General features: G+C 40.6%; 1 protein-coding gene across 2 annotated transcripts in view; it reads right to left on the bottom strand.

Moving 5' to 3' along the window:
• Positions 1-23,297, bottom strand: part of RB1CC1 (RB1 inducible coiled-coil 1) — a 92,040-nt gene that overhangs the window by 16,637 nt on the left and 52,106 nt on the right. For both annotated transcript variants that reach the window (XM_072151918.1, XM_072151919.1), the window contains exons 12-19: positions 22,559-22,662; positions 18,777-18,903; positions 16,793-18,696; positions 15,085-15,235; positions 13,604-13,712; positions 7,895-8,102; positions 4,901-4,949; positions 4,274-4,321 (exon numbers count right to left, since the gene is read on the bottom strand). In XM_072151918.1, coding sequence (XP_072008019.1) covers positions 4,274-4,321; positions 4,901-4,949; positions 7,895-8,102; positions 13,604-13,712; positions 15,085-15,235; positions 16,793-18,696; positions 18,777-18,903; positions 22,559-22,662 — 2,700 coding nt within the window. The remainder of the gene's footprint in view (positions 1-4,273; positions 4,322-4,900; positions 4,950-7,894; positions 8,103-13,603; positions 13,713-15,084; positions 15,236-16,792; positions 18,697-18,776; positions 18,904-22,558; positions 22,663-23,297) is intronic.

Genomic DNA, 23,297 nt, shown 5'->3' with positions numbered 1-23,297 from the left:
AATTCCCTGCAGCTCCTATTAAAGAATTGCCCTGCAGCTCCTATTAAAGAATTGCCCTGCAGCCCCTATTAAAGAATTGCCCTGCAGCCCCTATTAAAGTATTGCCCTGCAGCCCCTATTAAAGAATTGCCCTGCAGCCCCTATTAAAGAATTGCCCTGTAGCCCCATTAACGAAATGCTCTGCAGGGCCCTATTGAAATGCTCTGCAGCCCCCCAAATAATAAAATACCCTACAGCCCCACCTAATAAAATGTCCTGCAGCTCTGCTGTTAAAAAAAAACTTGCATACTCGTACTGTGCTTCCGATGCTCCCCCAAGCTCCTCTTCCTTCTTCTCTTCGTAGCAGAGCGGGCTGAGATGCCTCAATGCGCTCTGCCCTCTAGCGCACACAATGAGGTCATCAGCAGCGTCGTTTTGGCATCATAGTGTTTCTGCCCGCTCTGCTACGATGGAATAGAAGTAAGAGGAGCAGCAGGAAGCTTCCGAAGGCGAGTATGTAAGTTTATTTTTTATACAGTTGCGTATAAGCCGAAGTGGGGGTTTTCAGCACATTTTTTATACGGTATTCAATTTAATGCTCTCCGATCCCCCCCTTCTTTTCGGTGTCAGAATATGGTTCTCCCCGAATACCAACCTAAAGGAAATTTACCATCAAAATCAAGCCAGATAAACCAGGGGCAATTACTCAGGAACCGGGACTATGGCAATCTTTTTATATTTTCTTATATTTGTTATCCTTCATTCTTTTAAAATTATGCTAAGAAGCCTGATGGGCTTTACTAGAATCCCTCTGCGCTGTAGCTTCACAGGCTGTGTGCTTAACCTCTTACCGACATGTGACGTAATACTACGTCACATGCCGGGTGTTGGAGCATGGAGAGGGCTCACGGGCTGAGCCCTCTCCATAGCCGGTGAGTCTTTGCTGCATATTCCAGCAAAGTGGGCTTCATAGTGGGTGCCACCATCTTGCCGAGGATCGTCGTTCCCGATAAAATGATGTCAACCGTTATCCCTCTCCTCACCCTGCTCATATCTGTTTGTAATGTATAGTACAGTCTGTGTGAGAGACACAGACATGACCTACACAAGTCGTGTATAGGAGTAACAGTTACAACTGCTACAGGCTTTAAGTTGTGTGTAAAGGAGTATCTCATACACACACAGGCTGCAGGAGGTGCCTGCACCAGGAAGCACATAGAGGAACCAACACCAAGAGTGTCACATCATTATACAGGCTGTCAGTCATGTGTATAGGAGTATCTCATACACACACAGACTTCAGGGAGCGCTAGCACCAGGAAGTATAGAGAGAAGGGAACACCAGGAGTGTCCCATCATTATACAGGATGCAGTAATGTGTATAGGAGTATCTCATACACACGCAGGCTGCAGGGGGCGCCAGAACCAGGAAGCACATAGAGGAGCCAGCACCAGGAGTGTAACATCATTATACAGGATGCCAGTCAAGCACTAGGTTGTGGGGCTGTGCTTAACACCCACGAATAAGCTGGACAGCTGAACATGAAAATGACTCAACAACAGCCTAAAAATATGAAAGTAAAAAAAAGGTAAGCAAAACATACTTGCATATATTTACATGCATAGTATATACTGTAGATATATTATACAAGCCTATGGTAAATGAGAACATGACTATTGAGGCATTTGAGCTAAAAAAAAATCTCTTTTCTATAGAATGTAAGATTTTAATGCACCTCACTAAAATGCTGCCTTGAGTTCAAAACCCAGCAAAAATTTTGAAAAAAATGTATATTCTAAAAATGCAATTATTACAGCAAAGCCAGTAGGAGTGTGAGAGCACTGATACAGGAGGATCTCTTTAACTATAATACACTGAGCCTTTTTTTTTCTCTATAGTCTTTTATGGAATTGGTGAGTTGAAGTCACATATATAAATATAGATATAAATTGACTCTTATGTATATATTTCGTACAAAGACTGATCAAGCTACCTGTTCCATTATCTGATAGTCGTGTATCTCGCTACTTAACACAATTTTGCACATGTTACTTTATTAGATTTTAGGTAACGGAATAAGCACTGAGCAGTCAGGATGAATAATGTTCCATACCGTGACCCTTTCACCATATATGACTCTTCTACTTACATATGAAGAACTGTTTTAGTAGCACATATAATTTGTTTAGAAACCCTGACAAGTTCGCAGGCCTGGAATATATTCACTATTATCATGACTGCTGTGTTATAGAGAGGCAATGGGTCACTGGTAAATGATATAACACATAATCTACTAGTCTATCCTTTCCAAAATATATTCACACCAAATAAAGGGAACAAAAAATATGTGCCGGTAATTGAATGTCATCTTAATCTTGTATTTTTAGGCTCAAAATTTTTCACATTCCATTATTCAGACAGTACAAGTGCATGTAGGACGAATATGAGATGTTGTTATTAAATTAATAGGTTTTAGAAAAAATATGAAGAGCTGGAAGATTGAAGATTATGTGATAAAGTGAGTAAAGTATGCTGAGAAGTAGTGTGTGATGTGAGAAAAATCAGAGATTCACTATCCGCTTTCCATCAGGGATAATAGTGAAATAATTATGGAACTGCTAAAACGGGATAGCTTATTTATGATTAGGCTGAGCCTCACGTAGCCCACATGTCTAAAATTCTCCACAAAGTACAGATTTATTACAAATCGTTTCTGGAACTCCTGTATGTGCACAAGGTTTCTGCAGTTGCTAGCTGTAGCTCCTGGCGTAGCCCAGGATAGTAAATGACTGCTCTTAGCGGTAACAAAATAGAATGGGTTACCAAACATTATTTTATAAGTATCTCTCTTTCTGACTCTCTGGACTGACCGTCTGTCCGTCTCTGGACTGCCCGCCTGTCCGCCTCTGGACTGCCCGCCTGTCCGCCTCTGGACTGCCCGCCTGTCCGCCTCTGGACTGCCCGCCTGTCCGCCTCTGGACTGCCCGCCTGTCCGCCTCTGGACTGCCCGCCTGTCCGCCTCTGGACTGCCCGCCTGTCCGCCTCTGGACTGCCCGTCTGTCCGCCTCTGGACTGCCCGTCTGTCCGCCTCTGGACTGCCCGTCTGTCCGTCTCTGGACTGCCCGTCTGTCCATCATTGTCTCTCTGTTTCGCACTATCCATCTTACCTCATGCATGAGCTGTCTTATACTCATTGTCTGTAGTAACCAATCAAAGCTCAGAGCTCATACTATTGACCTGTAGCAAAACAGCAACCAATCATGACCCAGCTTCTGCCACAGAAGCAGACAATGGCTCCTGTATATGGTAGCTAATGAATGTATTTTGGAAAGGGCAGGGTGAAAATTTAGATTCAAACCTAGTCTAACGTTGCCTGAGTCGCAGAGAGCAAGTGTGCAAAATTTGGTGACAGTAAACACAACTGTGCAGATTCCTTTAGCAGACATACATACACACACACAGCTTTATATATTAGATATATTATCCCAGAGGAAGAAAATAGAAGATGTTTATTGTTTTAATAACCATAGATAGCTTTTGAAAAATCCCTGACAACCCGTTTAATGCTGTGTTGCTTTTTGAAACAAAAATTCAAAGGCTGCAGGGGGGAAATTGGTGCAATTGTGTTGCGTTAACATTAGGTTTATAGATTGTTAATTTTTTTTGTTTACATAGTCTTAACACAACTCTTACATTAAGTTTACAAAAATACATGATTAATACAATGTTTATGCAATGCAATCAGGCCAGGCTCCTCCCTGAAGCCTTTGAATTGCATTTCAAAACACATTACAAACGCTACATGTGAATGCCGCTAAGGGTGGCTGCAGTGTTAGGCGAGTCACTGCCCCGACTAGTGATTGGCCGAGTTGCCTCCCCTAACGCCTTGTTGGTATAGTGTGGACCAGGAACGGTAAGTCCTGGTTTATTATACCTCTGTCCCCTAAAGAGTCCTTTGTAATGCGAATTGACTGCAAAGTCTCGTTAAGAAGCATTGTGAGCTGTATATTAATAAAATCCCTCAAAATCTAAGATCTGTGCCTTCAAGAGAATGATGGCAGAAAATTCCTGAAAATTCTGTATTTTCAGCGAGAGAAGAGGGGATTTCTGCTGTCCCATTATCCCATCCTGATTTTTTTTTTATATAATGCTATTCTCATACATGTGAATATAGCCTTGTGTAGGAGATATTTCTATGATATTTATAAGTGCTGTTATCATTATCCAATTCCATTTTTGGGGAGAACAAGTTTAAAAATGCTACGGAGAGAAGGAAAATGTGTTTGGTTTTACCAGTCTCTGATTTAATCTCTTATTTTCTTCTTCTTTTTGTTGTAATGTCTGAAAATAGAAAGAATTACATAAATTGTCAAACAATAACACAAATATAAGGTAATATCACACGAATAAATGCAGAATACACACAACCAGGTGAGATACTACATGTACGGCTTACAACACCTCAATGTATTATTACACAGATACATTGCAGGCCAAGTAATGTAGTGACAGCCTAATGCTGCCAGTAAAACGGAGAACTTACCGTATATACACGCGTATAAGCCGACCCGAGTATAAACCAGGGCCCCTATTTTTACCACCAAAAAGTGGGAAAACCTATTAACTGGAGTATAAGCCGAGGGTGGGAAATGGGTTGGTCACAGTCTCCCAGTATATAGCCAGCCATCCCCCAGTAGTATATAGCCAACCAGCTCCCAGTAGTATATAGCCATCCCCCAGTAGTATACAGCCAGCCAGTCATACTCATGATGTACGGTTTGAGAGTGTGAACTTTCAGCCTTTGCCTATTAGGTATGTCACTTTCAGGCATACAGAAAGCTGAATCTGTTGGATTTATAAGGATAGCGCTGTCTGCTCACTTCTAACAAAGGGACTATGTTCCTGGACTCCCATACTTACTCTTTCTAGCAGCATAATCTTTTGTTTTTCCTCTGACAATGTGACATCACTGTAAAAAAGATGAAGGAAATGTACAGAGATTAAAAAAAAATTTCAGCAATACAACATTAAAGGGGTTTGCTGGGTGTTGAATACCCGCCAATATGCCTTTAAGGACCTCTCATCAGAATCGGTCTACAATATTTTAAAGCTTATTTTAACAAAATAACATAACTCAATAGTGATGATAATAATATTTAATAGTAATTATTCTAATAATAGAATAATGATAATAGTAAACTTTATGATATACTTTATTAAAGAAAAAAATTGTTTCTTTTTTGTCAGTGTAAATCAACTTTCTTTCCTGTCCCCCATTGTTAGCGGAGAGATAAAGGAACCTAATAAAGTATCTAATGACTTAACTCTTTACAGTAGGTGGATAGTCTAATAACCTTCGAGAACTGAATCATCAAGGGAAATATTCCCAAGGTATGGAAAAGTGAATTATTAGCCTCCTTTGGTTATCTCTCCGCTGTGTACTTGGGCCTTCAGATACAGTGTTCACTACAGGAGAAACAAGCCGCACACAAAAAGTCACAGAGAAGCTACTTTACTCAAAGTCTATCTACAATGTTACAATGATTTTTAAATGTCATTTGTGATTTCCCCTTAAAAAAAACAAACAGGTTTATGGCTTTTTCTTTAGCTGCTTGTCAAAAATCTATTTCAGCAGCAGTTTAGTGGGCACAGACTAACCACTTCCTATATTTGCCCTGAAGCTGAGACAATGGAGGTTGGAGGTTGCCCTCACTTCCCATTTTACCTTGTGTTCTCTCATTCAATAATTTAGCAGCAAATCCAATGAGATTCCTACAGGTAAATCCACTGAACACTGCATAGTGTACATACGGTGAAGTAGGCTGCCAACTTTCATGACACAGTGGAGCATGTTATAAGTAGTAGAAACCAGCAGTGAAACAATTACATAAAGTGTATAGGCTTTGTTGTGTGAGCACTAAGGATTAATAGACTCCCTGCACTGTGCTGAGTAGAAAGTGAGGAGTGCAGCATGAGGTGCAGAGAGAGACAGAGAAAGCCCTGTAGAATCACAGACTGGGAAGGAGACACTGAACAGGGGAGATATATTGTTTACAATACTGCGGATCATAAGAGCAATCAGCACAGCTAGGAGATACAAATAGTGTAAGGGTATTCTAAACTGATGTGGATAGCAAAGAAACTGACGCACATACTGTAGGTAATAGGGATAATAGGAGAATTTTGTTCTACATCCCAAGATCTAGTGATTTATGAAAAAAAAAAAAAAAGTCAGCCTTGTGTAATATAAAGTTTACCATTATCACCTGTTATGTTAATTTCTGCGTTAAAGGTACTTTAAAGGGCACCTACCACCCCGATTCTATCTATAAAAGGTAGAACAGGTGATAGGTGGATGAATGGGACGTGAGGATAGCCCTTTTTTGGGCTAATCCTCACGTCCCGGCTATCTTTTAGAAAACTTTAATGAAGGCATATGTAAATTTATTTATGCGGCTACTGGGGCGTGGACATGAGGCTACTAGTCGCGGCTACTCCCCGCCCCAGTAGCCATGTTACTCCGCCTACCATGTAATCTTCGTCGTAGTCCTAGTCCCCGGCCTAGTCCCCGCCGTTCTGTGCATGCGCAGAACGCAGGCCTTCGGCTGCGCAGCCGCGGCTCAGAGGCCGGAGCTACTGCGCTTGCGCAGAAGGCCGCAGATGCCGGGGGACTCGGACGAGAGTAGCCGCGACTAGTAGCCTCATGTCCGGCTACTCCACGCTCCAGTAGCCGCATAAAAAAATTTACATATGCTTTCATTAAAGTTTTCTAAAAGATGGCCAGGACGTGAGGATTAGCCCAAAAAAGGGCTAATCCTCACGTCCCATTCATCCACCTACCACCCGTTCTACCTTTATAAGTAGAATTGGGGTGGTAGGTGCCCTTTAAGCCTGGGAAACAGCTTTTAATAAATACAATTGTCTGAAAACTACCTAATTCTTAGCAATGAGGGACTCTTTGACATAAAATCTGTAACATCAAGAAACCAATTTGTTGGACAGCCATCTGACCCAACTATAATTTTGGTAATTCAAGGTACTTAAATCCTTATAAAACCTAAAAAAAGGTTCCCTCTTTGTAAAGGACGAAGACAGTTTTTTTTGCTATTGCCATCTTACTTGACAGTGTCCCAAACACATATTTTAGTATATTTACACCTGCTTTTAAATTTTATAAATTCTTCTGTGTGGTATAATTAATATTGTGATTTCATTATACAGAACCAAATATTTATATCTAGAAAGACATTTAAGGCAAATGCACTCTCCAATTATTTACTATTAATTCTATCATTCACTTAATAATTTTTTCCTTATAAATTGTTTATGAACAAAACATAACATCCACATCCAGCATTTTTAAGGCTCCTGGCTGCTATAGCTACCTGTTGGCTCCCAAGTGGATCAAGTCATGGCTGGTGGTAAATGTTATTGAAAAGGAGCCCTCCTTTTTTTAGTTTTATCACTTAGTTGTTCCCACCTGATTCAGTAGCAGCTCCAGTGACCCTGGAATCCATGTAGAGCACAGTGTGCTATAGGTTATGGTTAGATAACTTTACAATACTAAAAAGAAATGTTTATCAAAAATGGGAAATAAATCTTGAAAAGCAGACAGCCATGGGATCTATCTGGTCAAAGCTCTACTGCTTAGACCCAAAAATATTAAGTATAATTTTTTTTTGTAATTCACAATCAAAATAGAAGATTCTAGAAAAACAATCTCTGAAAAAAAAGATTGCATATAATACTGTCCTATTTACTCAGCAATGAGAACTGGGTAGCAAAAAAAGCAAATGTTACACAACACTAAGTAATACGCACTTCTTCTTTGTATGGTCTCTGTGTGCAGCTCGGTAGGTTACCAGTGATACAAAAGTAAGAGGCGTAAATCGTCTAAACAGCGAGGGAACTTACTGAACAGCGGTCATGCTGATTTCTAAAGTGGCCTCCATTCGGTCTTCATCTTCACAAGGAAGTTCAGGCACAAAAACTCCAACAGCCTCAGAGGAAGGAACCGTGTGAGTCGAGGACACAAAACCTCTTATCTTGCAAACTTCTTCATCCAGCCTCTTCTTCTCCTCGAGTAGACGCGCACGATCTTCAGACAGGGTCTCAATTAAATCTGCAGAACAAGAAGGTGACAAAGATGAAATATTCGTTAACCGACCAAAAAAGAAACCTCAAAGAGGGGGGTCATCACCCAAATGCATCCACTCGCTCGGCTCAAAGCCACTAATACGTACCGAAAAAAGGCGAGAGTACAAAAACCATGTAATCAATAAGAGCTAGCAATATTTTATTAAAGCATGATAATAGTACAAGAGCATGAATGTGAACATAGAAATGACAAAAGCACATATGATAAGGAGAGACCGTGAAACAAATCACACTAACAATGACTGGCTAAAAATGGGTAGATGTAGAAGCTACCACAGCGTGAATGTGTAACTGGCAAGAGACTGAGGCCAGAAGACTATGAGGACAATGCCAGTTATAACATGTCCTCATAGGTAAAAAGTAAATGAATAACAATGGCCAAAGTAAAGCGTAGGACAAAATAGTACAACACTACCAGCATCTATGACACCAATACATAATCCAAAAATGACCCACAGGAACTAAATGATGATCTAATAGGCTGGGAATAGAGAAGAGGGAAAAGTCTCATGATAAGAGAGTATATCCCGAAATCAAACGTGATATTTAAACCTATGTATACCTTGCGTCATCTTGCCAGAAGGAACACAGACACGCTGCGGTCCAATTTCACATTTCACCCTGCGGCTTCGTCAGGAGACATCTGACGAAGCCGCAGGGTGAAACAAACGTCGAGGTTCTTGGACCGCGGCGTGTCTGTGAGGTACTCTCGCCTTTTTCGCTATATAGATGAAATATTCTGCTGCATAAACAATGATGTATCACAGTTACTGGGCTGTGCCATGAAGAAGTCTGATCCATACCAGCTGTCAAGGTATCATAGACGGGGGCACTACTCCAGACCTCGAATTTGAGAATGTCTGACGGATGACGTTAAAGACATTTTTAAACCAAGATGCTTTACTTTATATATCAAGAAATCTGAGCAGAATTATTAATAGATGTATATTGGTAATTTACCTACCCTGTTTCCCCGAAAATAAGACAGTGTCTTATATTAATTTTTGCTCCTAAAGAGGCACTAGGTCTTATTTTCAGGGGATGTCTTATTTTTCCATGAACAAGAATTTACATTTATCATTGAACAAAAAAATCAACTTCTCTAACATCCTTATAACTCTCCAAACTCTGAATTTCATGCTGTATTTCTTGTGACTCCATTTCTATTAGAATCATTGGCCCCAGTCTCTCATGTTTGGGTAAAAGCACTTTCCATAAATGACCCTTCTTATCCTGGTAGCTGCTGGTATCACATGTGCAGTACAACAGTCAGTGATTTTATACCATGAATTCTTTCCCATGTCACAACCTTGTGCAGCATCTAAAAGATTTACTAATACTAATGTATGGCATGGGGGGAGCTGCTGCAATGGTGATTGCTAGGTCTTATTTTTAGGGGAGGCCTTATATTTATAAGATTGAACAAAATTGTACTAGGTCTTATTTTCGGGGGATGTATTATTTTAGGGGAAACAGGGTAAGATTATGGGGGTTTCAACTTTTTTTTTTATTTAAATTTTTATTGATTTTATAGTAACAAACCTTAAGTCATACATTTCAGACAAGCATTCATTTTGTACATTGCATAAATCTATAATAATAAAAAAAAAAAAAAAAAACTTGAAGAGTTAGGGCTCCTATTATCTATTTATGGCATATCCTGTGGATTTTAAACCTAAGATTCTGCTTGTTTGCACAGATATATATATATATATATATATTAATAAACTCATATTTTATATTTCTCTTCTATTGGGATCTATGGCTAAAATGGCATAACCCTGTGTATAATATTCTCCCCATTTGTCACCATTACATAATACTTCCCCGTCATCTACGTTCTGGCTCACACAGTAAACACCACTGACATCCTTCGCCTACATTCAATATGAATCTCTTCCATAGTTCTATAATCTACTTTAGAATTGTGATGTGATTTCCAGAAAGTGAACAATTATATGCATGGTATGACACACTCTGTAATACAATTACTACTACTTTCCTAAGATCTGACAACTATCCTGTACGTGTATCACTGTAGAAATTTCACAGCTGTAATATGGATATGTCCAATAAATATTGGATTGTTTTAACATAATTGAGCCCTAATGAGAGCCATTCCTCAGGATGCAATATAATATAATAAAATGTACTATAAATGTTTTTTAATAACGTCAATACCCCGAAGGAGTGGAGGGGAACCATCGTCATGTATGAAAACTGCAAAGAGGTCACAAATAACTTTTGTTATTCTGCCATCACTATGATGGTGCCCCTGACAGATCACCATATTCAGGCTTTACAAAAAGGGTATAGTAAATACTGTTTACCCCCTACCCCACATTGGACGCATGCAGTGGTACTTTATTGTCAGGGGGAAAACATCTGGGAAGCTTCCTTTAGAGTAAAAGGGTTGTCCTACAAACAAGAGTTATCTCCTTCATACATAGGGAGAGTTGTCTAAGCACTGAGGACAGGGCCGGAGTCAGCACGGGGCATACCCGGGCAAGTGGGATGCCGGGGGGTCCCACATAAGGCTGTATAGAAGGAATCCATGGGGGTGATGTGCTGTATATGATGAATCCATAGGGGATAAGGAGGTTTTATATAAAATAACCATGAGGGGGCCGTACATAAAATAACCATGAGGGGGGCGTACATAAAATAACATGAGGGGGCTGTACATAAACTAACCATGAGGGGGCTGTACATAAACTAACCATGAGGGGGGCGTACATAAACTAACCATGAGGGGGCTGTACATAAACTAACCATGAGGGGGCTGTACATAAACTAACCATGAGGGGGGCGTACATAAACTAACCATGAGGGGGCTGTACATAAACTAACCATGAGGGGGCCGTACATAAAATAACCATGAGGGGGCCGTACATAAAATAACCATGAGGGGGCCATACATAAAATAACCATGAGGGGGCTGTACAAAAAATAACCATGAGGGGGCTGTACATAAAATAACCATGAGGGGGCCGTACATAAAATAACCATGTGGGGGCCGTACATAAAATAACCATGAGGGGGCCGTACATAAAATAACCATGAGGGGGGCGTACATAAAATAACATGAGGGGGCTGTACATAAAATAACCATGAGGGGGCTGTACATAAAATAACCATGAGGGGGCTGTACATAAAATAACCATGAGGGGGCTGTACATAAAATAACCATGAGGGGGCCGTAAATAAAATAACCATGAGGGGGCCGTAAGTAAAATAACCATGAGGGGGCTGTACATAAAATAACCATGAGGGGGCTGTACATAAAATAACCATGAGGGGGCCGTACATAAAATAACCATGAGGGGGCTGTACATAAAATAACCATGAGGGGGCTGTACATAAACTAACCATGAGGGGGCTGTACATAAACTAACCATGAGGGGGGTGTACATAAAATAACCATGAGGGGGCTGTACATAAAATAACCATGAGGGGGCCGTACATAAAATAACCATGAGGGGGCCGTACATAAAATAACCATGAGGGGGCCATACATAAAATAACCATGAGGGGGCCATACATAAAATAACCATGAGGGGGCGTACATAAAATAACCATGAGGGGGCGTACATAAAATAACCATGAGGGGGGCGTACATAAAATAACCATGAGAGGGGGGGGCTGTACATAAAATAACCATGAGAGGGGGGGGGCCGTACATAAAATAACCATGAGGGGGGCGTACATAAAATAACATGAGGGGGGCGTACATAAACTAACCATGAGGGGGCTGTACATAAACTAACCATGAGGGGGCCGTACATAAAATAACCATGAGGGGGCCGTACATAAAATAACCATGAGGGGGCTGTACAAAAAATAACCATGAGGGGGCTGTACATAAAATAACCATGAAGGGGCCGTACATAAAATAACCATGTGGGGGCCGTACATAAAATAACCATGAGGGGGCCGTACATAAAATAACCATGAGGGGGCCGTACATAAAATAACCATGAGGGGGCTGTACATAAAATAACCATGAGGGGGCTGTACATAAAATAACCATGAGGGGGCTGTACATAAAATAACCATGAGGGGGCCGTACATAAAATAACCATGTGGGGGCCGTACATAAAATAACCATGAGGGGGCTGTACATAAAATAACCATGAGGGGGCCGTACATAAAATAACCATGTGGGGGCCGTACATAAAATAACCATGAGCGGGGCTGTACATAAAATAACCATGAGGGGGCCGTACATAAAATAACCATGAGGGGGCCGTACATAAAATAACCATGAGGGGGCTGTACATAAAATAACCATGAGGGGGCTGTACATAAAATAACCATGAGGGGGCTGTACATAAAATAACCATGAGGGGGCTGTACATAAAATAACCATGAGGGGGCTGTACATAAAATAACCATGAGGGGGCTGTACATAAAATAACCATGAGGGGGCTGTACATAAAATAAGCATGAGGGGGCTGTACATAAAATAACCATGAGGGGGCTGTACATAAAATAACCATGAGGGGGCTGTACATAAAATAACCATGAGGGGGCTGTACATAAAATAACCATGAGGGGGCTGTTTGGGATTATAAACTATATCATATTTTAGGGAACAGGAGACTGTTAGTTCCTGAATTTTTAATGCCGCTGTGTGAGTTCAGTACAAAGGCCTCTGTCTGTTCAGAAAGTAAGAGAAGTAGGCTGCACTTTTTGGATCTGGAGGATGCGTTCAGCGGAGGCCTTAAGAGACATATGCCACTATATGGCAAACATCCCCAGCTTTGGCTGAATGTACACCGGTGTTGCCTCCTTATACAGACAGTTACGTAACTCAGGAGACACCCAGAACATAGAAGGAACAAATAACTACCTACTGTGGATATTCACTCCTCACTCCACTTTAAGGGGGGTAGAGGCTGACTTGGAGGGAGTTTCCCTTTAATAATATACTACTGCCCTCCATTGTATGTTATCCTTATGGAAGGGAAAAAAGACTAGATCTAAATGCAACCTTAGAACACTGAAGCACCTCATCTTAATACAAAGGAACTTTCTGTTTAAAGGGTTAAAGGGGTTATCTGGCTGTTAAAAATTACTGAGGGCCGGGCTGGGCTAGTTAAACATAATAAACATGTACTTACCTCCTCCGGCGCCGCCGATGTCCCACGCCGCGGTCCGTTTGATCCGTGCCCCTGTTTGTTTACAGGGGCTCAGAAGCCGCGCACAGGGAGCTTCTGGTCGGCTCCTCCCATCCATCCCTATCTCTCAGTGTTGCAAGCCGTCCGGAAAGCTCACTGTGCGCCCCTGTATACAAACCGGCGCACAGAGGAGACGGACCGCGCAACGGGACATCAGCAGCACCGGACGAGGTAAGTACATGTTTATTATGTTTAACTAGCCCACCCCAGCCCGGCCCTCAGTATTTTCTAACACCCGGATAACCCCTTTAATATTAGTATATTCCCCAGTGATGATACTACTTACCTTTATCTCTTTCTTGCTGCTGTGTAACACTTTTTAACTTCTCATTTAATTCATTAATAATATTTTCTTTTTTGAGTCTCTCTCTCGTTAAAACAGTGTTAAAGTTTGTCTACGAAGAACAGAAAAGACATTGAGGGATAAACCAAATGATTCACATACTATTCCCTGCTGATACTGTTCATTTTTGCTTTGTGAAATTAACCAGGAAAAATAAAATTCAGCACCATGAGTATTCACGTTAGGACCAGATTATACCTGATTTTTGCATCAGTTATTATGAGTAAAACTAGGTGTGGGAGCCCAGTGATAAGGTATGATGAAAATATTTACACCTGTTCTGTTTTGACTCCCAAAAACCAATGGGGTGTAAACCCCAACAGTAATGTTAAAGATACAAACCAAACATGTAATGAGTTGTGAAAGGTCCATTTTATATAATTGTGGCCTCATTGCTTCATTTGGATACTAGGATCACTGTGAAAGTTCAGCAGCTCCCTAAATCCTAGATCAGTGATGGCAAACCTTTTGGAGACAGAGTGCCCAAACCACAACCAAAATCCACTTATTTACCATGAAGTGCCAACATGGCATTTTAAACAGTAACGTATTGCTGCCTGTTCTTCCACATCTTTCAATGATATTGGCCCCCTGAGGCAGCCAATACAGTTGAAATAACATCATTGTAGGGTCCAAGGTCTCTCTGTAGAGAAAGAATGAAGGGTCTAGCAGGATGACCTCCAAAGATAACGCAGCCCTGTGCACACCTTCTCACTTTTCCTGTAGTTCCAAACAGCTAATGAAGTGTTGCTTTAAAAGATCTTTATATTTAAAGCATCTCTTAAGTTGCCTGGGACTGCAGGAAGATTTGGTGGATTTGGTCCTATTTGGTGAACTCTGTCCTGGGGTGATGGTCTGAGTGCCCACAGAAACGGCTCTGAGCGCCACCTCTGGCACGCGTGCCATAGGTTCGCCACCACTGTCCTAGATGGTTATTGATAATCTGTGTATACAATTGTCTCCAGCATTGACAGGTCTGACCTGCTACAGTCTCCACCGGGGGATAATAAAGTAAAATCTGGCGGGCCGGTCGTTCACAACTTGGAACCCCCACCCCTCCCATAAAGATGAAAAGTGGCTGAGACGGAGAGATTTCATTCCAAGTGAGAAGGTGTGCACAGGGCTGCGTTATCTTCGGAGGTCATCCTGCTGTACCCTTCATTCTTTCTCTACATTCTTTCTGGACCCCTCTGGGTCTTGCCACAAAATATATAAAAAGCAGGTACTATTGCTGCCCGTTTCTGCGGTGCAGCTGCCCAGCTTCCTATGGAGACGAGCGGTTTGCAGCCTGTTTTTGAACACATGGTCGTGTGCATGAGGTCTTACTCCAGTTCAAAAATACTACTATGAAAAATGCTGATCAAATCTGCAATGTGTGCATGAGGATAACACATATTATAGCACTGGGCCCTAAAGTTACTAACCTGTTGTTCTGCTATTAGGGAGATCCTGAGGTTCTGCAGCTCTTCAGATTTTTCCCTTTGCAGCTGGTCGAGTTGCTCTGAGATCAGCTGTTTCTCCCGCTGAAGCTTTTCTTTAAGCTCACAAAGCAGACTATGCGCAAACTCAGAAGGACTTAAAACAGAGGAAAGGAAATCATTAAGAAACGCAATAAAGACAACATTAATGCTTGGGTTTTATAAGTTAATTATAACAGTATTATAGTTTAATGGGGTTGTCTGGGATTACATATTTTTTAATATCCTATACTTACCTCTCTCCGGTGCTCCAGTGCAGCTGCATTGACCTGAGTTAGGCCAAGTTCTCATCTGTGTTTTGCTTTCTGTCAATAATGGATGACTAATGGATACGTTTTTTCTCCATTGATTTCAATGGACTTGTAATGGTGTCCATTAGTATTATTTTTTACATCATCCATTATTTGAGCGGTTAGTTGGACCTGACCTGTCCATTTGAAGTATCGGATGGCGAGCGGTTTTTCGATGGTCTGTTTTTCATACTGAGCGTGATCAGCAAAATTAAAAACTGGAGCTACTTTACTAACAGAAGGTTTTTTTTTTGTAACAGATCCTATAAAGGTATCTAAAAAATACATCTACTGTTGTCCTTAAAAGGAAATCTACCAAGTCTATCAAAACCAAGCATGAGAAACCAGGGACACTTACTCACACTTAGACACATGTCATATTCTTATATTTGTTATCCATGGCCTCCATCCTTCCAAAATTAACTTTACAATTAGGATCTTGTTCAGCTCCTCCCTCTCACAATGATGTCAGCTCACCAGACAGTGAGTTCTATGGAGGAGCTGTACAGGAGCACAAAGGTAAGGGCTGAGAGCTGAGGAGTCTGCAGCACAGAAAAGTCACATGTTGTTTTTTAAAACGCATCCAAACCAAATCCCAAGCCCTGGGGTGCAAGGTAAATTATAACACACAATTATATTGTAATGCAAATGCTTAAAGATAGCAAAAAGGTTTATTTGCAATGCAGCTGAAAAAGGCTTCTGTAACCTGTCTTTAGTGAAAATGAGATCCCTGGTGACAGCAAAATTTATGGTCTGCAGTATGATTTTATGCAATAGGTGATAAACCTAAAAAAACGGGTAACATGGGTGAATTATAAACTTCTGAAAAGAAATGAGAAAATTATGAAACCAGTAGGGGTTACTTTAGGTTACAGATCACACTGGGAAATAAGAAGTTACTTGAACAAAGTGGGTGGTGAATTAAATCGATTCCTTAATGTTTCCGCTCTTTTAAGTTTTCTTTATTATTTCTAAGGAAACTTGCCTGTTACTTGTCAAAAATTGTCAAGCTGAAGCTGATCCAGCTTCAGAAAGAAATATCGGCACGTATACTAGCCAAATCATGGCCGAATGGTACAATCTCACATCATTTATAAACTTCTGCTCTGGTACCATCTGCAGGAAATTTCTGAGGCTGCATTCCACAACAGACCATTCATCAAAATATCAGACATATTAGCCATTTAGGGCCAATTTTTTTATATATATATATATATATATATATATATATATATATATATATTCATATGGCAAATTTCATCTCAGAGATCGCGACTATCTACCTCTTACTCTAACGTGATGGGTTATGAATATCCATTAAAATTAGATTGTGTTCTCACAACAGATATGATATCACTTCCTACCTCTGGTTCAACTCCTTCTCAAGGAGTTGAATTTTTTCTACAAGCTCTTTTTCAACAGTTTGTCTGTGCCCCTCATAGTCTTTAAGGGCAAGGTGTGCACATTCCTCCTTTTCCAGGGACAGGGATTCTCTTTCCAGCTTTTGTGTGGTCAAAATTTGATCTCGTTCTTCCTCAAGCTTCGCAATAGACAATTCATAGAAGTCCTTCTGTTCCTTCAAAGACCTCTCGTGGTCTTCAGATTGTTTTTTAAGTACCTCCAAATTCTTATCCAGTTGACTACGTAGGACGCTGATCTCCTCCTGGAGTCTGCTCTCTGTTTCTAGAGCTTTTTGATGGACTGAAGTTAAATGGCTAATGTCTCTTTGCAATGAACTGGTTTCTGCTTCTTGCCTTTCTAAAAGTTCAGAAATACACTGATTTTTTTCAGTTGTCAATAGTGTTTTAAGTTGGGCGAGTCCTAGCTCGTGTTCTTCCTTCTGAGTTTGTATCAGGCTATTTAGGTTTTGGATCTCCTTCTTCAGGGCTTCCGTCTTCTCATCCAGTTGACATTTCAAGTCGTCCTGCTGTTGCATTTTACTTTCCTCAAGAATTAATTTAATTTCTTCTATTTCTCCTTCTTTTAGGGCCAACTCCACCTCTAATTTACATCGAATGTCGGAGAGTTCAGAAAGTCTACAGTTTAACTCTTGCAACTGAGATTCCTTCTCTTGAACAGCGGCCGAAGAAGATTCCTGCAAGTGGTCGATTTTGAGTTTCTGATCATTCCTTAGCTTTTCTAGACCACACTTATGTTCTGTTATTACATTTTCAAGTTCTTGGGCATGCCTAAGCTTTAAATTTTCTTCTAAGTCTTTTAGATGTGTTTGCTCCAAAATCTGAAATTCCTCTTTAAGTAGCCGGAGTTTATCTTCGTTTTCGGCATGAAGCTTCTTAAAATCCTCGAGTGCCGCTTCCCGGGACTGCTTCAGTTTCTGAATTTCACACGTCTGCTCCCTCATGGCACTTTCAAGGCGGATAACTTTTTCATCCTTCTCACTCTGTAAACACAGAAAAGTTTCATTTTCCCTTCGGATTGCAGCAAATTCATTATCTTTACTGTGCAAATCATCTTTTAGGCCTGCGATGTCATCTTTTAACTTGGTGATGGTTTCCTCGTTCACGTCATGATCTTGTTTCGATACGTGTAGCCGTTTCTCATAGGATTCTTGTAGAAGTCGCAATTCCCCCAAATGCTTCGTTTTTAAGGCGCTTTCAAAAGAAACCTTGGTGTGTTCAAGCATACTAAGAATTTCAGAAGAAACGGTTTTAATAGCATTTGCAAATTCATTCTGTTCCCTCTGAATATGTTTCCTCAAGTGGAAAAGCTCTTCCTTGAAACTCCTCAAGTTAGTTTGCGATTCTTGGGCAACTATTTTACATCGCTCCAGACAAGATTTTAAGGATGTATTTTCCACGCCGTCATCTTTAGCTTTACTTTTTGTATCCTGCATCCGTCTGTTGTCGATTGCATTTATAACAGAGGAATAAAGGGATTCCACCATCATTTCTGGACTCTGTGTATCACTGATATTGGGAGAGATGGGATTCTCCTCTATAACAAACTCATTGACTGCAGACATAAAATCAGATTCTGGACTATCTGCTAATGAGTCCAAATCCAAAGAACCCTGTTTAATAGCCTGTTCGAGATTCGGATGGGGAATTGTTTCAAAGTCAAATGTATGAGCATCAATGCTGTCTGGAGACAGTTCTTCTAAAGGTCCTGGAATGGCAACAGAAGGACAAATGGGACCCTGAAGACTGAGCGATGGAGGAGACTTGGATGAGGTAGTAGTTGTAGTTTCGGTTGCATTTTCAATCCTTGGTGTCGTTACAGATTGAGGGGAAAGCTGGCCATTAGAAGCCTAAAAATTAAAAGCGGGAACATTAGGTGACTGTATAAGACAATGTGTATTTTCTTTAGCTAGAAGGTTTACACTTCTACCTTTTGTTCATTTAAGAGATCTGTAATGGTCTGTGACATTTCATCCAAACTTTGTGCAGCTTTTACCAAGTTATGTAGAGCACGTACATGCTGGTGTAAAGGTTCAAAATCACAAAGCAAGGGAACCCTAAAGAGGAAAAACACAAATTTTAAATGTAAAACACAAATATATGTGACTAAAATAAAGAACATGTAGTAAGAGCGGGCATACACATATCATAGGAGTAGTAAGAAACTGTAAGATGGATGGTCATTTCACAGACCCCAACCCCATATATTTTCCTCCATATTTCCCGCAGCATTCCTTCATCTTTTAGACGCAACTGACTGGTTTCTGGACATTGGCTAAAATGACTGGACATTGTTAAATGTGTTAGACTTAAAAAGTTTCTGAAATTCACATAGTAATAGGTTTTCCCCCTATCAGCACAGAGAGGACTCCAGATTCACAGACAATAATTGCAGAGTGAAAAGCTGTTAGAAAATGATGATTACAACCTGCATTGTACACAGAGACTGTGTTGAGACTTTGCATGTACACGCTGGACCACTACTTTTTGCTGTTCGTTGTGGTACACTTTGCTTTGTGGGAAAACCCCTTTAAAGTTAAGCCCTATCCACAGGCCTTCATGGGGAAAACCCCTTTAAGTTTCACATATTAATTTTAAAGGAAACCTACCACTTGTAGTGGCAGGTTTCTGATGGAAATACCGGGCACCAGCTCAGGGTGAGCTGGTGCCGGAGCTTAATTTCATTAGTGTTTTAAACCGCAGTATCGCGGTTTAAAACACTTTTTAAACGTTATAGCCGGCGCAGGCAGGTACGCGCTCGGCGCTTACCATGCGCGCGGCTCTCATTCACTTCCTATGTAGCCGAGCGCACGGTAAGCGCCGAGCGCGTACCTGCCTGCGCCGGCTATAAAGTTTAAAAAGTGTTTTAAACCGCGATACCGCGGTTTAAAACACTAACGAAAATAAGCTCCGGCACCAGCTCACCCTGAGCTGGTGCTCGGTATTGCCATCGGAAACCTGCCACTACAAGTGGTAGGTTTCCTTTAATCTCCTTAAAAGGGGTATTCCCATCTCGGGATTCACATTTAATTTAATTCATTTGCCATATTTAAACATTACTTCAATTGGATGTAATTAATAAACATGTTCCCATGTGAAGATAACTTCTAATAAATATAGCTAGAAACAACCACCCGGCACTTTGGCAGTGGTGGCCAGACATGGATTCAGCAATCATTACCACAGGCTGTGGGACATACAGGAATTCCCAGCAATTTCATATACTTTTAGTTTCTTTGTGCAATCGCTCCAGCAGAGGCGGACGTATCCAAGGACACAGTCTTGTTTCTAAGGCACCATATGACTACATTTATGGCATTTATGGGAAATTATCTTCACACAGGAACATTTTTTTTTAATAACATCTAATTGAAGAAAAAAAAAAATATATATATATATATATATATATATATATATATATATATATCAGATTAATTAAATTCAATTTGAATGCCCAGACGAGAATACCCCTTTAAGTCCAAATTGTATGGGTAACACAAGCACAAACACACATCCATGAATCAAGTTACCCAAATGTCAAACTTCCGATAAGACAGAGGTCTTCTTTGTAAGTTGAGAGTTCTAAAATCAAGACAGCTCGCATATTTTTTTCATTCACAGCAGTATTTTGAATGGCACCATTTGTGATAATTTGGTTACAATTGCATAATTTACAATCCAATCACATTTGGCAGTGGCTTATCATAGTAAAAAGATTGGGATTAGGCATGTCAAATCGATGTGTCCCATTCCTTATGTTATATGTCCCTCATCAAAAAATCAACAGGGTCCACTGACCTGTATGACTTGATGATCTTGTAGTCCCTCTGCTGCTCCCCATGGCCACTCGGCTGCATCCTTACATTATCTCAACATTATTACAGCATCTTACAGATGCCCTAATGTTATAAAAGAAGTTTGTCTCCAGGACATCCTCTTTAAATACCAATCTTCCGCTTGATAAGTAAGAGCCCACCGCAATGATCCCCAAGGGCTTTTGGTTGATGAAACTATTAAGGCTGAAATCGAGATATACAATCATGCAAACCGTAAATCTTTTTCCACCCTCTAAAGCGAAATGGGATTCATCTTGTTTAGCGCAATATTTCAAATGTCAGACATCATACGTGCTGCTTTTGAATGCTACCATAATTTAATAAGATTTATTTTCATCCAGGTCACCACCTGCTTGCTCTTATGACTCACCATTGTAGCAATATGAAATGTCAAAAGGAATGGGAACTAGAAAATGCTCTATAGAGCATCTCAAGAGGCAGCAAGGAGGAAAAATGTGGAGATTTTTTTGAAACACTTAATACCTAGTAGGTTTTCTGCAGCACGTTCCATCAGCAGTTAACCTTTAAGGGTCAGAAAGGTGAGATGATAGGAGAGAAGAAAAGTTGTGGTGGAAATTGAGAAACCGTACCAAGAAACCCCATGCAAAGTAACATGAATGAACTAAGCCCCACCCTTCTGCCGGATACATGAAAAGGCTTTGGCCCCATTCGGCTGGAGGTCGTGCCGGCTGCTAGCTGGTGTAGTTTTGTACAAAAACCATTCAAACTTTCAAAATGAACATTCCCATGGTCTAGGTAGGGCACAGGCGCCGGGCAGCAACGCAACGCTCCACCCACTTCACACCCACTTCACACCCACTTGACATGGAGATGGTGTGAAAGGGAAAATAATCACAATCACTGGTATCTAGTCAGTAACTGATTATTTCAGGGCTCCTACACCAAGTTTTTTTTTTTTTTTGGGCAAATGGGATTGATAAATATCCCCAAGTGAGTGGAAAGGATTAAAAACTGGATTCATTTGTCTTAAAAGTACAATTAAGCACCAAATCTAAAGTCAATTCCACATCAGCCACAATTTCAAGACAATTGGCTCGTGCATGACTCGGAGGCTCACCGAAACAGTGTCATCCAAATAGATAATAGGAAATACTCCAGCACTACAGATCCTCCATTACAACGTTATTCTTCACATAGCAAGTCAAAATGTCACAGTTGAAGTGTCATAGTCGAAACGTGTCAGTCTGTGAGTGTGACATGTTACCTTGCTATGTGAAGAAGAACATTGACAATTTTTCCATTGTTTTTGCTATAAGCACCAAAAAATCTGTCGCCCCCTTTAAACGCTGTTGCCCATTTTCAGATTTGTGGTTTTACAATATTTACTCCTCACCTTCCAAAAGCCATACCATTTACATTAACAGAGACATATGAGGGCTTGTTTTCAGCTAGATACATTGTAGTTTCTGAGGGCATCGTCTAATATTAATAGGATGTGGAGCCATGAAAAAGGGGATCATTTAAATTTCTATTTTCCATAAAAAAATTTTTAAAAAATCTATGAATCTAACAAGAATGACAAGGTTACTATTAAACCCTACTACTACAATTTTCTATTCAGAGAGACATAGGGAAAAAAAGAAAAAGAAAAAATATATATTATTATTACTGGGTGATGTATGTCACTATATACCACTTAAATGCCTTAAGAAAATATCCCAGCATAGGCTCAAACTTGATGTGAACAAAGCCCTGCATGTCCTTCTGGACATTATTAGTTACACGCCAATGTACACAATTTATCTTTAATGCAAAAATAATACAACAAATTTAACTGAGGATTATGAATTTCCGAGTTATTTTGTTTGTTAGTTTGAACTTGCTTTAGGGACTAAAACTGCATTTGAGTCAGTACCTGAGGAAAAGTTGGACTTCTGGAGGACACAGGGACTGTAAAAACTGCAGGTCGTTTAGGGAGATATCCGGAAGCTCACTATCAAACCTCCGGGGCTTTCGAGTCTAAATTGTAAACGTAAAATGTTTAGTAAAATAATGCAAAGAACAAATCATTTCACATTGTAAAATGCATCTTGGATTATAGATTACTGGTAATAATAATAATCTTTATTTATTTAGCACTATCAAATTCTGTAGCGCTTTACAAATCAGCTTTAGGACCCCCAAAAATCCACAATGGGTGACATTTATTAGGACTTGCTATTTTTTTGGTGTACAAGTCCTGCATCCGGTGTGTGCCTGTGCCAGTTGGCTCAGATCCACACTCCCCCAGATCCACAGTCATCCGGGGGGATGGGGTGGAAGAGAGGAAGAATGCATGGGGAGACACACACAGGCTGCAGCTGCCCACACGGGACTCACCACACACTGCTGGCAGGGAGCCCGGTACTGCAAAATAAACTACTGAAATGGTTCAGAATGCTGACAAAGGCCACTTTTAAATTCAGAATAGTATAGGCGCTGCCCACCCCTCCTCTCTCCATAGAAAATAATACTGCAAAGGCCGAAGATATAGCATGCTCTATCTTTCTTGCAACCATGGCACAGTGCACTTGTCGTGCTCCCTTACCAAGCACGGGCACCATAGACGCCTATGGAGAACGTATATATAGCCTGATATACGTCCCTCAAATGGT

The sequence above is a fragment of the Engystomops pustulosus genome, chromosome 5 (genome assembly GCF_040894005.1).
Source record: "Engystomops pustulosus chromosome 5, aEngPut4.maternal, whole genome shotgun sequence".
In the NCBI taxonomy this organism is placed as follows: domain Eukaryota; kingdom Metazoa; phylum Chordata; class Amphibia; order Anura; family Leptodactylidae; genus Engystomops; species Engystomops pustulosus.
Note: the sequence above shows the minus strand (reverse complement) of the source record. Positions and strands in the feature narration are given on the sequence as shown.